We start from the raw sequence: 17726 nt of genomic DNA, 5'->3' as shown, positions 1-17726 counted from the left end.
GGCTCCCTCCGCGCGGCCAGAAGCCGCCCCCGCCCGGGGCTCCCATCCCCGCAACGCGCCCGCGCCGAGCGGCGCCGGAGCTCCTGGCGGCAGCACCGCCTGCGGCGCCCAGCCGGGAGCGGGGCGCGGCCGGGCCGCCGCGCGGCGCGCTGGGAGTTGGAGTCGGGCGTTGGCGGTTGCGCAGCATCCGTTGGGGGCGCGCGGCCGTGTCGGGTCTCTCGCAGGAAGGAGGCAGCCATTGCCGCCGCGGCCTGGAAGAGCCGTTTCCTCGCGGCCCGCAGGACTCAGCGCTCGGCGACGGTGAGTGTCCGCTCCTCCTCGGCTCGCTCGGTGTCGGGGGGGCCGGCAGAGAGTCGGGCGCCGAGTTGGGAGCAGGCTTCTTGCAAACGGGCCGCGCTGCGGGGCGGGGACGGGCCTAGCCTTTCTCCTGGCGGCGCCGGGCCGAGGGGAAGGAAGCTTCCCTCAGAGGCCTCGCTGGCGTCGCGCAGCGCTGCTGGCCCAGGTGCCCGACGGAGGCGGGGGGGGGGGGTTGCTGCCGGCTGGGGTGGTGGGGGCCCGATGGCAGCAGGCCGTCATCGCCGCTCCGCGGCGCGAAGGGCTGATCCCGGCTGTTTTTCCCGGAGGGATGGCCGGGAGCCATCGCAGCGTGAGGGCGAGTAAAGCTTTCACGCCCGCCGCGAAGAGCCGGAGCGGCAGCCGCCACTGGTGGGCCGGCGCCTCGGTGACGGTGAACCTGAAAGGGTCGTCCCGCCTCGGGGGGGCGGCGAATCGAGCGCGGTCCCGTCCCGGCTTCTCAAGAAGAACGAGCAGATGGCCGTGCGCTGCGGGCCCGCGCTCCCCGAGGGCTTTTCTGCCGGTATGTGGTGATCCCCTGAGCCGCCGGCGAGCCAGCGCGGTTGCATTGTGCTGGGAACGACGTGTGAAGCTCCGCGACTTTCAGGTGTTGATACAGATCTGACATCCATTGTGCTCCGTGGTGCTTGAGTAACTAGTGCACGTATTATCTTGTGACAGTTTCTCAGGCAGTCGGTCCATCCGCCCCACGATTATTTCCTTCTGTGATTCTTCTCCCCGCCTTGTTTTTATAGAACTAAGAACTAAAAGTATTGAACGGGAGTTACGCAGTCGCTTTAATTTGTCAAACACGTGTTGTTGCCAAATGAGTGCTGTTGCGAGAGTGAGTGTTGTTACCGTGTTTTAAAGCTCATCGTTGTGTAAATCTGCCCTTCCTCTGCAAAGGCCTGTCTTTCCCTTAATACTCACTCATTGCCGGCCTTGCCGGTGTTTGTGTGGTAAGGGTGCGTCAGGGAAGCGATCTGTAAGACTGGCTATACTGTGAGGGAGCTGAATCAGCCCTCTGAGCTGGATTTCCATGTGGGCATAAAAACGCAAGTGTGAGCACAAAGAAGGGAATGGTTACAAAGGGCTCAGTAGGCCCTTGTAGAGAAAGCACAAAGCTTTCCACGTGAGAGCGATTAAATAGCTATCACTTCAGGTCGTGGTCCGGGACAGCTTAGGCTAAACGTAAGTGCTGTCACAGTTCTACTCCTTTTACGCCCTGTACCCTGTCTTACAAAGTTTAGGAGCTTATCTGATGGTACAGTGGGCCCAAGTAAAGAAGCTAATCAACAGAGAAGGAAAATCAGGCTAACACAAATTGCCTTGAACTACTTTGATAATGTTGTCTTTTTACTCTGTCTTTGGAGTTTTGCACAGCAAACTCACTGAATAAGCCAAAATAAGTAGTATTTTCCAGTTAAAACAATGTAAACATCTCTATATCACGTTAAAAAAAAAATAGTAGTGACATACTCAAGGTAAACGATGGAGCTTCTAGAAAATACCTCAAATTGTGTCCAGGATCAGTAGATAGTTTTGAAAACCTGAGTGTCTGATACAGCTTCTGGTTTTGCCATTATTGAAATCTCATAACAAAATGGGGGTTTTGATAGAATGTTTAAATAAGGTATTTTGTGGTTAGTACAAATCAAAATATTTCTACTACTGTTTATGTTTTAGATACCAGTACAACTTTTATTGCAACAGTTCTTTCAGGGCAAAAGCAAAAGCTTGAGTATAGAATAAATTTATTTATAATTTAATTAAATTATAATTAAATTATTTATTATAATTAAATTATTTATTATTTATAAATTAAATTATTTATAATTTAATTAAATTATTAAAATTTAAATTAATCTCTGAGTTTATGGAGTGGTTTTTTTTTAATGCTCTGTGATACACAGCCTTATTAGTCTAACAGCAAACAAACATTTCAGGTACAAGAAGTATTTAAGTTTCATGACTAAAAAGAAGAGAACTGAGAGCTCTGTGTAGGTTCTGCTAGAAGTCAGTAAAATGGGATTTTCTCACGTCTCTGGCTATAGAGATTTGGGTTTTTCACATATATATACCTGGAGGATGGTAAAATAAAATCCTAGTTAAGATTTCTGAGATGAAAAAGGGATCATAATCATCCTATTTTAAGTTTGTTAATCTGATAAACAATGCTGTTTTTCTTTCTTAGCATCAACTTTTAAGATGAGTGGCTGCCGTGTCTTTGTTGGACACTTAAGCTCACGTGCTCGGGAACGGGATGTGGAGAAATTCTTCAAGGGATATGGACGCATACGAGAAATCCATCTAAAAAACGGGTTTGGATTTGTGGTAGGTAATACCTTCTTTTCCTTTCTCTTGCCTCCAGGTACTAGCCTTTCTAGGCTAATTTCAAGGAAGGAAAGATGTGTAAGAGAATAACATTCCAATGGGAAATGGCAAACATTAAAATACATTTCAGACTGCCTTTCTGAAATTTGGGTTACCATTTTGCCTGTTTTTGCTCAAAGTCTTCTTAATATTCTAGCCACAATAAATACATTGTCTGATCATGGATTGTCTTCAGTGGATTTAAATTTTATCCCTTATTTCTGAGGACAGTACTAATGCCGTGTTAGGGCATTACAAAACTTGAAAAAGTCTTGACCTGGAGAAAAGTTTATATAGAGCCACTTAGGTTCCTCTCTCACGCCTTCTAGTCTGTGTGGTCATATCTCTCAACAATGGTGTGACAGAAATAAAGGTAAAGTAGTTGGCTAAGACAGTAGATATATTAGCTGCTTGCTGTTGGATTTAAGCAGCACAGCATTTAACTCTTGTGCAGCTGAAGTTAGGAATGCTCACCATCAATATGTGTTCACAGGGCATGTGTGTCTGCCAGACTATTGAACAAAATACACAGTTCATTGGATTTCAGTTTCCTACTACTGCTTTTTAAAGCTCTCTGCCCCTAAACAGTTCATATTTTTACAGGTTCCCAAGCTGACTTGGGAACAGCTTGTTTGTTAACTAATAATCTTCTGAGAACTGAGAATAAGCTGTTCTGCTGTACTGAGTTCAAACTGGAAAGGTTGATACTGCCCTCACACTATGGCAGGGTTACATGCTGTTCATTCTGCCAAGCTCAATCCCTTGGGTGAAGTTCTGGGAAAAGAACAAAAAAACCCCCAGGCTTCTCCTGCTGTAGTTTCGTTTGAGTATTGCTGCTTGACTCCTACACATGCTGATTCCTGATCGCCCTGCAGTATGAGCTACTGCTTGTTGACTGCCTGTAGATAAATACCTGCCTCTTAAAGTTTGGAGGTAAATGGCCAATATAGACATGAGCCTGCGTTTATTCAGTGCGTCCTTTCCAATTGCTGCTGTTTCTCAGTCGTCCTTCCTTAAGTGTTCTCCTCTTCTTGGGCAGGGCTGTTGACTCATTCAGGAACAACTTGTGTCCAACTCCTGTACATGAGTCAGCCAAAGCTCCTCCTTCTTCAGTTCTTAGGCAGAAGTATTTATTTTCAAAGCTCACTAATAAGCTTGAATAATTGTCTCATAACTCTGTCTAAAAAATGTAATTGTTCCCATGATGAAGAATTTTCCCCTTACATCTGAAGGAAACTTCCCCCCCCACACCTTTTTACCTGTTATCCTGTCACCACACCCTCATGAGGAAAGCACTTCCATCATCTCTGTAACTGTGTTTTAGGTTTTGGAAGACTACTCTGACTCCCCTCTGAGTTGCCTTTTCAGGCTGAAAAAACTCCATCCTTCTGATTGGTTTTGGTGTCTGGTCCTGCTCCAGTCTTTCAATGTCGAGGGATCAAAACTGGACAGTGTTCCAGGTGTGGCCTAGCAAATGCCAAGTAGGGTGGAATTATTACATTCTTTGGTCTGCTGGCTGTATTTTTACTGATGGCAGCCCAGAACACAGTTTGCTTCCGTTGCAGCAAGGCCACACTGCTGACTCTTGCATAACTGACTCTCCGTAAGGATTTCCATGTCCTTTTCAGCAGAGCTACAGTGCAGCCACTCAGAACCCAGCCTCTTCTGCTGCTTAGGATTATTCTGTCCCAGGTGCAGGCTTTCATATTTATCTTTTGTTAAAACTTCTTGATTCTTGTTGGTCTAATCTTTCAGCCTATTGAGGTCTCTGTGTGGTTTTTTTTCCTTCTGGTCTATCTCTTTCTAATCCCACTTTGGTGTCAACCACAAAATTGGTGAGGGTACAGTCAGTCCTGTCGTCCAGATCTTTTATAAATACATGGGACAGCATTACCCTTTGTGGTACTTCACTTGTCATGGGCTGTTACTTCATCTTTGCTTTTGGTTATTTAAAATCTGTATTTATAAAACCATCTGTATTTATAAACCAGGTGATTTTGACTGAACATTGTTGTATTAAAGTCCCATTTCATTGTGCTTGATTGAAATCATCACTTGCTCCTTGAAGCTAATTATATTTACTTAAAATTTGTAGATTTCAGTGCAGAGTGTTTTCAAACTCCAGACCTTAAAGGTAGATACACTTGCAGATACACAGTTGTTTAGTGAAATCATGGAAGTTGTAGGTGCCAGCTGTTGACATCCTTAAGTGCTAGGCCAAAAGGAGTTTTCTCCATATAATCTTTTGCTTCATCATGCAACATTTCAGTGCAGAATGGGGAAGATTGCTTAAGCCAGTATTGCTTCTGAAAAGCTGTTTGTAGTTGTGCAAACACTTTCTTCAACTCTAGAAGCTGCTGCTTTGTTGTTTATTGCGCTCAAGCAGCAGTTCCACAATTATTTCTTTCTCCATCCACACTGTTGGTTCAAGGAGTCCCTTCCCAGCTGCTCGTTCTCACTGCTTTACTTCTTTTCTCCCCTTGCCTCACACGGTGTGACTACCAGCCACGTGATGAATCTACCTGAGAAGATAAAGCAGTTGAAAAATAACTGTCTTTTTCAACCCACCTTCTGCACAAACTGTGCTGGTTTTCATCTGGATAGGTTTCTTGACCTAGTTTCCTGAAGAGCAGTACAAACAGCTTTGCCAGGAATCAGTGGGCTGGATAGTGGGCAGAGGCTACTCGGACTAAAGCAGCATTGCTGCCAAAAGTACAGCGACAGATTCAGTTGCAACAGTGTATGGAAGGGCATGTTGTAGCTGATCCAAACCCACAGGTGGCCAGTGCTGAAGAGGGGCTTCTGTTTTTTACTCTTCTTACACAGACACCTCTCCGCTAGACTAGGGAGCTGAATTCATGCAGAAAAAAAATCAAAGGGCTTTTTTTCTGGTTTACTCTTCTTTGCCAATTCAGTAAGAACTGAATCAGCCACGGAGTTCTTCAGAAAGATTTGTGGGAATGCATAGCACTCCAGCTTTTGTTTGCAGTTGATCAGCTCGTATTGTTATATAGGTTTTCCCAATATGTAGGGCTGTGTTTTAAACTATGCCTTGAAGTAAGGCCTCCACCTCTCTCCCAAGAAGTATTAGAGATATTTCTGTATTAAACCAGGTAATTTTATTAACTATTTGCAGGACCTATATAGAATAAATTAACTGAAACAACTGAGGGGAGGCTAAAGGAGTTTGTGGGGTGGAGAGCTAGGATGTTCCCATTCATAACATCTCAGTCATAAATGTACTAGGAATCAGCTATGACTGAACAAGGAAGCTGATTCCTACATTCTCCTTGTTCACGTTCTACTTATACTTGCTGCAGAAATGTAAAACTTTGTTTTAAAATGTTTTCTAGTATTTGAGTATACTATGAAGGAAAACAGATTTTAATTCCTGTTTTCTTTCTAGGAATTTGAAGACCACAGAGATGCTGATGATGCAATTTATGAACTAAATGGTAAAGAGTTGTGTGATGAAAGGTAAGCATGATAACATAAGTTCCCATAAGAACAGCAAAAGTGCTTTGTTATCAAAAACAATGCATTAGTTTGGGCTCTGTTGCCCATTTCTTGTGGCTGTGTGGTGGGATAAACCTTCTGTAACTGTAAATGTATCAGTGGGATCCTGGCTGCAGCCTTACAGAAGGCAAAGGAAGTTTGGGACTGGAGGAGGGGTGGTTTGCAGCAGGGCTGACTTGTTTTCTCCACTTTTTTCTCCTTTAATTTAAGATCTTGTCACTAAATATTAGTAAACATGAGTTGAACTTGTTTGTTATTTTTCAGTCTGTTGACTTCAGGAAATAAGTTGATGATAGCTTCATCATTTGAGGGTAGTCCTTCAGTTTGCAACAATGGACCGTAATCATTGTATATTACAGTAATTTTTGATTGTGGAAGCTGAGTAGAGGTCATTAGGTTGTTATTGCAGTATTTTTTTTCCCTCTGTGATTCCTCTTGGGCTCTAGTTGAGCAATTAATTGTTTCTATCTGAATTATAGACTCATGACAATTTTCATGAAAGTCTGAGGGAGATGAATTAGACAGGAGAATACCACTGTTCTGGCTCTTTAAGAAATGCCAGTGACTGTGTTATAAATCATGCAAGGACAAGATAATTCTTGTTTGTGCACGTGTGCTTCCAGTTGAAAGATTTAAGTCAGTGTCAAGTCCTTAGACTTTATGTTTGCTTGTTTTGTTTTCTTCCTTTCACAGGGTTACGATTGAGCATGCTCGAGCCCGGCGAGGAAGGGGCAGATTCCCACAACGGTTCAGTTATTACCAGTCGCAGGGTGGATCTAGGTAGGTGGTCTGGACTCTGTTTCTTACAAACACGGCAACTGAGGAACTGTACTGAAATACAGTTTTCTTCTTGTGGCTGGAGTTAGGGATCCAGCTGTGTTTCCTTGTATAGCTTCACGAAAGAAGTTTTATGTTCTTAAACGTTGGAGGTCCATTACTATTATTTACCTCCTGTGGCTGAGGAGAGGGTGGATTTTAAAGCAATTTAACTGGCTCAGAGGTTCACAAACTTATTACGAAATGCTCCTTCTCCGTGATGCGGACACTACATTGGTCTTGCTTCCAACTGTTGTGTAAATGATGTGAAGGAAGGAGTAATGCTGCAGTTGAATCGGCTGCTTTTTAACAGTAAATCAAGAAAAATGCAGGAGCTTTGCTATTGAGGCTTTTGCCATTAAACTAAACTTACAGGCTAAGTAGAGTTATTGTAGAGCAGTAGTTGAAGGTAGTTAACCCTCTAAGCAAGTTTTCACATTTCCATATGTATGGTTATCAAAATGCTTACTTCAGCACAGCAGACAAAAGGAGCTGCATTTGATACAGGGTGCTAGGGCACAAGGTACTCGCCTCTGCAGACGTGTTTAAATGAATACCAATTGACTTAAGTTTGCTGACCAAGCAGGTGCCTTGCTGAAGGACAGCTTCTGTCTGACACTGGAATCAGAAAAACAGGACATAGCTCCTATCTAGAGTACCTGCAGTGGACATACCAGTATTTCTGAAGTTGTTCACTTCCAGTGATTTGAGGCAGTGGTGAGTGGTGAACCTTGTGACAACTTGCAGTAGAGTTGTGAAAGTTCTGCAGATTTACATATGGTTCACCAAACAACTACACAGTACATCTTTGTACTTCATATCTACCTGTGTGAAGTAAGTATGTATGGAATAATTTACTCTGTAGAAAGGTTTATAGCTGTGGCCTGTGCAGAGTAGAGTTTGGAAGAAAGACAGAGACTTAATTGACATAAACCTCTGCGTTCGTTTTCAAAGTCAGAATTGCTGCCAGTTACAAACCAGTGTCTGGAGCATCTAATTTGCATATGCAAGTATGCTAATTAGATTGTTTTTTCTTTAGTGGCAGTAACCTTGATGCGGTATAATTGGTCCGAGGTCCAGGCTAAAAGTGGACTTTTAAAGTAGGAAGTGTGATTGAAGGTCGTGGGCATCTGACGTTGTAGTCATGTTCATGACGTCAGACTGCCGATGCCAGACAGGAAGAGACTGCGGTTTGCAATAATGGAAAAATGAGACTCAGCCTGCCAGTTTTGGGACTCTGGGACCTCTGTTTAAATGCCTGGAAGATCTGGATGTTCTGAAAAAAATTGGGACACTTTGAGGTATGCACTGAAATGAAATTGCCTGTGCTTCAGTGTACAAATCAATATGCACAATTGAGGATTGTGTTTCTGTGGGAGGAGAAGATGAGAATCATTTTCTCTGAGGTCAGTGTTAACTGATTCTTGAATCTTTTTCTAGTAATACAAAGTAGTGCCATTGTAGGAATCCTGCTTTATGTATCAAAGGGCTGGCATACCTTTTTCCGTAGTTCTCAGATCCCTTTGGATTCAGAATTACTAGGATTGGGAACAGAAATGACCTGCAAGGGCAGTACTCTTTCCAGAAGTCTCATGCTTTTCTGTATGAACATTTCCAAGCCATGTTTTCATTTTTGAGATGGTCTTTAATTTTTGGTTAAATGAAAGACATCGCTTTCATTCAGGAACTGTGAACTGCCACAGTTCAGGGCAACTAGCTCTCTAGCTTTCACTTCACTAAAATAAGAATATTTCTACCCACTAAAATATCTAATACAGGTCATGGTGGCATTCATATTAACAAGGGATTTGGACTTCAGACTCGTGAACTAAGATGTCTTTAAATTGTGCCTTCTGTCTCCCTGACATGAAGCAGAATTTATTCTACCAGGTTAAAAAAGAAAAATTTTCCCTTAATATCCTCCAAAACCATGTGTCACCCAAGCCTGTCAAATACCAAAATTAAACTAACAACCTTTATGCTGTTTTCACTCTACTAGGCACTTACTTAGCTGTATCTAGGAAAAACGTCAGCTATGCTTACTGCCTTGGAATAAAGTTTTTCAGAATCCTTTCTAATCCCCTCTTCTTGTAGTGGGCTCTTAAATAGATTCTTGACTAGGGAGAATCAAATCTGCAGTCCAGCAACAAGGAAAATACATCTCTCAGCAAACTATAGAAAACATCAGACTTCTTAAGTTCTAAATTCTTTACACTGGAGACTTTTCTTTTTTCTCCCTCTTGTAGCCGGTATGGGCCTCCTGTTCGTACTGAACACAGGATCATAGTTGAAAACCTTTCGTCCCGTATCAGCTGGCAGGTGAGTTAACATCTTCTGTTTTTACACCTTGTTTTTCTGCCCTGTAAGTAGGCTGCTCTCAGCTTAATTTTTTTTAATAAAGCCATCATAAATACTCAACCTGAATAAAAAATAATCAAAAAAGCTTCAGTGATTGCTAAAAATTAGCATTCAAACACTTGAAGTTGGTTGTTCAACAACTGTACGAATACTTCTATAACTAGAATGCATAGCTAGGAACTGATTTTTGCTTACTTGTGTTTACCAATAAATACAATTTTTCAAAGACTCTAGATTTCTAAACTATTAAAGTATAGTATGCATTCAAGCTATGTCATCCTTTTGTGTTGTTACATCTGGAAGTGCATGCCTTATGTTTTGAGTGAAATCTAAGTCATACGTTTTGCAGAGTATTTTTGTGACATGATGCATGACTGGGAAGTCTGATAATGCATCATTATGAATAAAGAGAATCTGGTGTAAGCTGCTGTGTAAAGAAGGCTTACTTGCAGATATTTTAGAAAAACCCAAGAGTTTCAATAATTGTATTTGAAACTTTCTTAGCACATTTTTTTTTCTTTAACCTTTTGCTAATGTTTTGTACAATTTTTGGCTAGGTTTTAACAGTAACCATGTAGTCTGTTTCTTTAGTTGTGTTCTGTGTAGTTTACAGTCTGTAGGAAGCTTAGTTTTTAAGGGTGTAGCAACAGATGCAATTTACAAAAGGTGAGTTAATAGTGGAGTTTAGTCTTGTTCATTAACCTTTACATTCTTTGAATAAAGAGGCTTTAACTAGTGTACTGAAAGATGCAAGTAGAAGGTTGAACGTTGAAAGCCTTGGTTTTGCAGCTAAATCCACATGAGGAGGCTGTTTGGCTTGCCTGGAGCTCCACTGATGTGTTTCATAAGAGCTTGGGTACTGTCCATGCAGATAAACAGTTGAACAAAGTTTGTTTATCTTCTACATGACAGGTTCAAAAGGTTCATAATTGTTAAGTTGTGTTAATTATTGAATAACCAAAAAAAAAACCCCAACCCCACAACCAAAGCCCCAACAAAAACCAGCTTGAGTTGATATGATGAGGAAATGAGTTTCATCTAAGTATCTTCTGGGTATGCCATGCAATTATGTATATGAAGGATTGTTACAAAACACAGTGCTTGGGAATGACTGTAGGGACCAGAGAAAGAAGCTAGAATGGAGCGTTAAAGGAGACTAAATCCTGTAACGCTGCTCAGTGTTAAAGTTATAACTTGGGGAAAAAAATTACATTGCTGCAACTTTGTTTTACTTGTGTATATTTATAATGGCTTTATGTGTACTTCCTGTTTTAGACTGAAGCCCACCCAATTCAGGTTTCATACTAACGAATCATCTAATTAAATGTTTTAATGATCTTTTTCAAATATTTAAGTTAGTATAAGAGACTTTCCTTCTTCGTACCTGCCTAAACAGAAATCTTTTGAAGCTAACATCCATATGCAAGCCTCATTTAGTTTTGAAGCTGTGCTGCTTTGATCCTGACTGTAGTGTTTGAGCTTCTTTTAACTGTGCTACTTACACAACAGATTAAACTAGCTAATACATTAACAGTAGAAGCATTATTCTTCCTTTCTAATCCCTGAGCTTCTAGCAAGCACAGTTGGTGTGGAGCCTTGCTTTAAAATTCTGGTGCGTAATTTCACCTTTGGTCTGTGCAGACCCCCGTGCTTTGAGAACTTGTCTTCTTTAGAAGTTACTGTGTTGGGATATTAAGCCACAACAAAACAAACCTCAAGTAAAATTAGTATTCAGATCACTTTCCTCAAATTTTTAACTATATTGTTAATAGGTAATCTCATATGTAAGTATTAGTAGACAACTTGTCAGAATTCTCCTTATTTTAGCAAACATACTTGTGCATGTTTATAGTTTTCCTCACACCCTCCTTAGTTCTTCAGTATCTGTGAATTTTCAAGCATTTGGGAAAAACAGATCTGCGTTACATCAAGGTGTAATTTTTTTAATACGTGTTTTACCCTTGATGGTTGTCCTACCCCTTATTTTCCTGAGCTGCGAAGGACAACAGGGTGTTCTAGTGCTGTTCAAGGTGAACTAGAACAGTAAACATAGGATAAAACTTGGCAGTTCTGCTGATTAAGTAAAACAAGATAATTTTAAGACATTCCCCTCTTAATAGCAAACGCTCTGTTGAGCTTTTGTAACACATGCATACTTACTGTGTTTTGAGCTATAATGCTGGCATCTTAATCATGTTGACATGACTGTTACCGATGATATTTTGTGATACTGATCCGTAGGATTCAGTGTATAGTGTGGCAGGCCTGTTGGGGCCTCGATTTTAAAGCTTCAAGTTACTGAAATAGAAAATAGAGAATGTTCATCTACATTACTAACTTCCTTTTGACTTACCTGTCCTGATTTGGTTGACTTGAGCAGAACCAAAATTTTGTTCTTAATCTCTAAATTAGGATAAACATACTGAGGTTGAAGTATTTCTTTTAATGGCGTGCTGTAGGCCCCATTTTTCATTGTTATTAAGGTTTCTTTGTGTTAAAAACACGTGAAATAAGGAAAATATCTACTAGCTTGAATATGCTAGTTTTTAAAGTAAAACTATTGAATTTTCAATTAAAAGATTATATAAAACTAAGCCTACTGATATGCTGTGGCAAGCGTTCTAAAATTTTTCTTGGCTTTTTGTTTTGTAGTCTCTTCTTCCTTAAACATATTTCTAACTAAGTGCGTTTCAAACCTCTTCTAACAACCTTGGTTTGGTTAACCCTCCTTTTTCTTGTATGGAGGAAAAAGAACCAAAGATTTGGGGGCTTTCTAGTGGCTGAAATTCTAGGGTTTGGCCTGTTATGAATTTTCGTTTTGGTTCCTATGACACTCCTGTTTTTTGGCGATCTAGATCTTGGTTTGCCTGGGTTTGATCTCGATTGGCTAGCACAGATCATCCTTGGGTTCTTTAGCCACTTCTGGAGACTATGTCCAGTGCTTTCAGGGCCTCTGGTACCTCCGTGAAGCACATTGCTATGAGCCATCACTCTGCCTTTCTCATGTAAGAGAGTTCCTCTTGGCCAGCTAGGTATTGGACAAGCAACTCTTTGCTTAAGGTACCTTCTTGTATCATCTACCACTTGTGGCATGCTGTGGTAAGTAGTCTGGGATTATAAAATACCAGATATTGGTAAAAGTACTGTTTTAACTTATACAAATGTTTAGCTTTTCCAGTGACCTTTTACATTATTTGTACTTCATCCTATTGCTGAGTAAGTCATTTTATAATGTCTGTGTGCTTAGCCTCTAGTAAGTTAGATATAAGGCTGTCTTTTGACATGGCACTTTAGTGAGACAGATACTCAAGTGAAATGTAAGGGGGGGTCCTTCTATAAAATGATTAATTATACAGTAATTGCACCTTTTTTGCTTTTAATTTCACTTTGAAGTTGGAGGAGGCAAACGTATAGAATGAGTTTGTCTACCTATATTGGATTGTCATTTAACTGGGGTGTTAGTTATGAAAACTTGCATTGTCATCTGTGTTAATTCTGATTTCACTGCATATGTTGGTGTATTAAGTATTGCATTGTGTTTTCATAACAGCTGGGTTTGGGATGCAAGGTTAGTTTAAAAGTGCTATTTTATTCACTGGAGTTGTAAAAGTGAGGGATCCTTTCTGTATGCAGCTGCTATTATATAGGCTGTCTCAGAAACTTCTTTATTATATATGTTTTTATAACTATGAAAGCATTAAGCAGTTTTAGAAGAGAAAGTTGCAGGACAGTATTGCTTACTGCTAGCCAACTCATTTGCGGCCTGTTTAAGGCTAAAATACTGACTTTTGCTGCAGGACTTGAAAGATGTAATGAGGAAAGCAGGGGAGGTCACCTATGTGGATGCACATAGAAACAATAGGAATGAAGGGTAAGTTCATTTTGTGTCTAAATATGTGTCGTAACTGAAACTGTTAAAGGCAAGTTTATCTTTGTAATACAGAAGAAATGAAATGTAGATCTGTGGTGTGGCTTAGATGCTGAAATTTCTACAATTAAAAAAAAACCCTGAAGAAACCTGTCAGTAAATAGGAGTTCAGAAGTTGTATTGAAATGAATCTCTACTCTCTACCATGAAAACCATGTGTCAAAGCAGAAAGGGAAGGGTGAATAACCTTTCAGCAGTTGAATTCTGTTGTCTTCAATTCATGTATAATTACGTATGATCTGACGACATGTGAGGCTAAAATAGCTCGTCTGGGGCTGCTTTGTATTGGTTCAACAGTTGAAGTCATAGGAAATGAACATAACCGATCTCCATAAGGAATACCTGCCTGCCTGCACTTCATTTAACTCTGCAGACTACAGAGTTCCTGCACAGGAAACCAGGAGAGGGGGAATTACGCGCAGAGTGTCTGCAGGCAAAGTGGTGTTCTAGGGCCACTGCAGCAAATGCAACTTAGACTTTTTTGAGGGCAATACAAATTGAAAAAAACAAACAAAACCCAAATACAACCAGGGGATTTTTTTCCTATTCACTATTAGAAAAGGAAATAGGGCAGGAGAGTCTGCAGGTTTATTTTGTTTCCTGGACAGCTTTAGAATGCAATTTAGTAGAGGACTGAAAGATCCTTCCTCGGCTGGTGCAGGCTTGTGTAGTGTCCTGGATTTTCTCCACCTTGTTGCAGATGAGAGTTCTGGTTATGTTTAAAAAGATGTGATGTATGGATGGCTAGGACTGTTAATGTCATATTTTCCTGCTAACCAAGGTAAAAATTATCTTTAAGTAGATCAGTCTGTGAATTGGCAGATTGGTAAACACCCAAGCTGGTTCTCTTGTGCTTTTTCAGTTTCTCTGAAACTTTCCTTTTTTCCCAATGGTGTACAGGGTTGTGGAATTTGCATCTTATAGTGATATGAAGAGTGCACTGGAGAAACTGGATGGCACTGAGCTGAATGGACGCAGAATTAAACTGACTGAAGATCACAGAAGGCATAGGTATGTCCCCTGACCTGATAAAATTCTGCTGAGGGCATGGATTTGGGTAGTATTGATGCCAAAGTTTTACCTAATTCTTTGGCCCCAAACTAAATATCACTGCGCAGAAACACTTAGATAAGAAATAGCTTGCTGAAAGTAGGGTAAGTAGAACACTTTCAGATGAGTTTGGGGTTGTTTGGGTTTTTGAAAAGATAAAACTTCATATTTAAATGAAAGGACTTTTTAAAAAGTATGAATCTTGATATTAAAAGCTTTTTAGTTGAAAGCTGCTTCTCCTGTGAAGCAGCAGAAGTCCGTGAAATGTCTCTCAAACACTTGTGGAAGCAAACTTTTTCAGTGAAAGAAAAACAGCTTGCTTGCATTATTCCAAAAGCAGTTGTGCCATTTAGTCATTAAAAAAAAAGTTAGCTGTAGCTCACTCTTTGTCTCAATAAAAAAATGTATCCTTTTCCATGAAAATAGGGATGTGCAGCTGGAGCAGGTGTTAAACTCTCAGGCCTTAAAGTGCACTGGTGTTCTGTATCTTTAGAGACCCTTTTAGTTAGGGTTTCTTTCAAGACGCTAATTTACATGGGTGTTTCTTGAGAGAATAAATGCTGCAGGTATGAACTTTAATTTCTTTGATTTTCTTGATTAATGGCTTTTCCTGATAATTGTCTCCTCATGGTGAGGGGCACAAGAGGAAGGCATCTTTTATTAAGCAATTCATACTGTGCCAAGCTAGCAGCTGCTCTTAGCCTTGCCCAGAGAAAATGTAGTTGTGGTGGAGCATAACAGAAATCTAGCAGCACTCTGAAATAGTGGAGAGCTCATTCAGGTGTTCACATGGGATGTGCTGTGCATACAAAGTACTGAGAATTGAAAGTATTTTACATTTAGTAGGAGGTGAGACTACAGCTCTTACAATTGTGTTTCCCTAGAAGCAGATCTCGATCAAGAAGTTACTCAAGGTCTCGCAGCAGGTCCAGGTCTACAGGATCTTCCAGATCGGACAGCCGGTCCAGATCCAGGTCAAGATCAAGATCCAGGTCCAGGTCTCGCTCCCGCTCCCGATCTCGATCCCGGTCCCGTTCTCGCAGTCGTACACCTAAGAAGAGTTACTCCCAGAAAAGCCACCGCTCCAGCTTGTTAGCTTCCTCCCCATCTCCCTCCTCTTCTAAACGAAAATCTCGTTCCAGGTCGAGCTCTGCTCACAGCCGTAGTTAACCTGCTCGTAGTGATGTATTGATGCATTGAATTTGATTCAAGTTTCTTGAAGACTTGAGACAAGTTATACATGAAAACTGGGAGGGGAAGAGTTAACGTGATGAAAGGGTAACCTCCTCTTAAGTTGCCAAAGTGCCTGTCATCATATAGGCCATCTCTGTGAGGAGGGGCTGTCGGCTTTCTCCTTTCAGTGAAGTCTGGAGTGGGAAGTCGTTTTAATTTTTTTTCCCCTGCTATTAGTAAACATTTCTATCATAGATATATTATGTACACATAATGCTGAGGTAATGGGATGAGACAATATGCTGCTTTCTCGCTCTTTCACCCCTCACTTTCCCCTCCACCTCCAAGGCCTTTGACTTCCAAAATACTATGTTAGCTTTTGTCCTTGGTATTAAGTCCAAGAACAGGAAGTATAGATTTTATTCCTTTAAGGTTCTGTGGCTACTTTTCTGTGTGAGAATGAATGGACCAGCTGAATTTAGTTTAGAGTTCACTTCTCCCTCCCACCCCATTGCTTGGCTTAACAGGCTGTTTTAAGTTCCAGCTTTAATTGACCTTGATAATATGCTTAATTTGCAGCAGACGTTCAGGAATACACATTGGTCAGTTTGAATATTGCTCACTTGGATAGTGAATCAATGCAATGTTAACCAGTAATGAAAGCTGGAATTCCCTGTTAAAATTAGTTGTACTATCCAGATGTCAGGATTATTGGGGATCTATTACACTAATTTTCCAGTAATTCACTAGTATGTGGTATTGTATGTAGAGGCCTTATTTGACAGGTGACTCCATAAAACTGCACAGTAATGTCAATATGCATGTACATGTTTTTGATGTGTATAAAAGTGACATAGCTTTCATACCCAAAAGTACCATACCGAAAAATGTGTGTATGACTGGCAATAGTCTGGATGGAAAGGAAGGTTATTTTAGTAATTACAGCAGCAAAATAATCCCAGGAAAAGTGTAGTCAGTTGTGACAGGAAAGGTTAGTCATGTTAAAGCATAATGAGGATAATTTCTTTACATCTCCTGAATGCACAGTTGCTTTGATTAATAGAAATTTCCACTGCACATACTGTTAGTTCTTATAATTTGGAATTAGATTTTTTTTTTTAACTTCTGTATTGTTAAAAAGGGAAACGCTTTTGGAAAAATATGTAAATTAATCCCAAAGTCTTACATGTGTTGAAATGTACCATTCCTAATAAAACCTTTTTCTGGCTTACTTTGCAGTTTTATTTTGTAACGTTACTGTTGCTGCTGTTCACTTCATACAGTCTTACAAACATGCTCACAGAGAAACTCATTTCAAGGTGTGCCTATATGGTAGCAAGCAAAATGTAAACCAGATACCAGTTGCAACACGTAAGTAACCAGCTGCTGACTAATAGGAGGCCAGGACAGGATTTCACCGTGGTGGCTGTTTGAATGGACAGCAAATAGCTGTCTTTCTCCAGCACCTGCAGACAGATTTGTGTGACTGTCATCTCGTCTTTCTTCACCAGAAAGAACCAACTACCAAACATCCATAGGTGTTGGAATCTCTTCATAGGGGAAAATTACTTGACATGTTTGCAGTTTTCCAGAGATTCCTGTATTGTCCACACCGCTACTGAGCATCTATGGCTTTGAGCCTGATGTCCTGTAAATTCCTGCTAATGGCATACTTTGCCTGTTTGGCTTACACGATCTCAGTATGCTGGCAGTTCAGGATGAACACATTTCAGAGGAATCTATTACTAGGTACGACTGATGGGAGAGCTGCAGTATGTTCAGCTGTGTTAAATGTCAGCATCGCTTGCTTGGGTAAATTGGTTTCACAACCAAAAGCTCCCAAAAATGTCCCCTGCTTAGCTTAGGACCTTTGGAATTGGCAAATGCAGTATCAGAGACCTGGAACGTGTGTGACCACAGCATGCTTACCTTGCAAATTGTTGAAATATAGAGCTAACATGGACCTTGTGAACTCTTAATTTTCAATTCTTTATTGTATGTCACTTCCTTTTCATAATTTTCTGTCGATTCCATCAGCAGTGGCCACAGTAAGGTGACTATAGATCAAAGACCAACCTCTCCTTCCACCCTCTCCAAGTACCTCGAGGGTCTAGGTAAGTTTAGTTGTCATGATTGCAATCATAAATACACCTTATTTCTGAATCCAGCCTACCCATAG

General features: G+C 40.8%; 1 protein-coding gene across 1 annotated transcript; it reads left to right on the top strand.

Annotated features, from left to right (window-relative positions):
- Positions 1 to 246: 246 nt before the first annotated feature.
- On the top strand, positions 247 to 16779 carry LOC311191855 (serine/arginine-rich splicing factor 5-like). Its single transcript, XM_084264172.1, has 8 exons — positions 247 to 300; positions 2528 to 2667; positions 6113 to 6183; positions 6916 to 7002; positions 9285 to 9357; positions 13194 to 13267; positions 14225 to 14335; positions 15259 to 16779. Exons 2-8 carry the CDS (start codon positions 2542 to 2544, stop codon positions 15542 to 15544), a joined length of 828 nt encoding a protein of 275 aa, XP_084120298.1. The 5' UTR covers positions 247 to 300; positions 2528 to 2541; the 3' UTR covers positions 15545 to 16779.
- Positions 16780 to 17726: the final 947 nt, after the last annotated feature.

This window comes from Gallinula chloropus, assembly GCF_964237585.1.
Source record: "Gallinula chloropus genome assembly, chromosome: 4".
NCBI lineage: Eukaryota > Metazoa > Chordata > Aves > Gruiformes > Rallidae > Gallinula > Gallinula chloropus.
Note: the sequence above shows the minus strand (reverse complement) of the source record. Positions and strands in the feature narration are given on the sequence as shown.

What these genes read in the sequence shown, in the direction of transcription:
- LOC311191855 (XM_084264172.1), top strand. Translation starts at nt 2,542, where the DNA reads ATGAGTGGCTGCCGTGTCTTTGTTGGACACTTAAGCTCACGTGCTCGG. An exon ending in AAAGAGTTGTGTGATGAAAG is followed by an intron (nt 6,184 to 6,915) that starts GTAAGCATGATA and finishes TTCCTTTCACAG; the next exon opens with GGTTACGATTGAGCATGCTC. An exon ending in CAGTCGCAGGGTGGATCTAG is followed by an intron (nt 7,003 to 9,284) that starts GTAGGTGGTCTG and finishes TCCCTCTTGTAG; the next exon opens with CCGGTATGGGCCTCCTGTTC.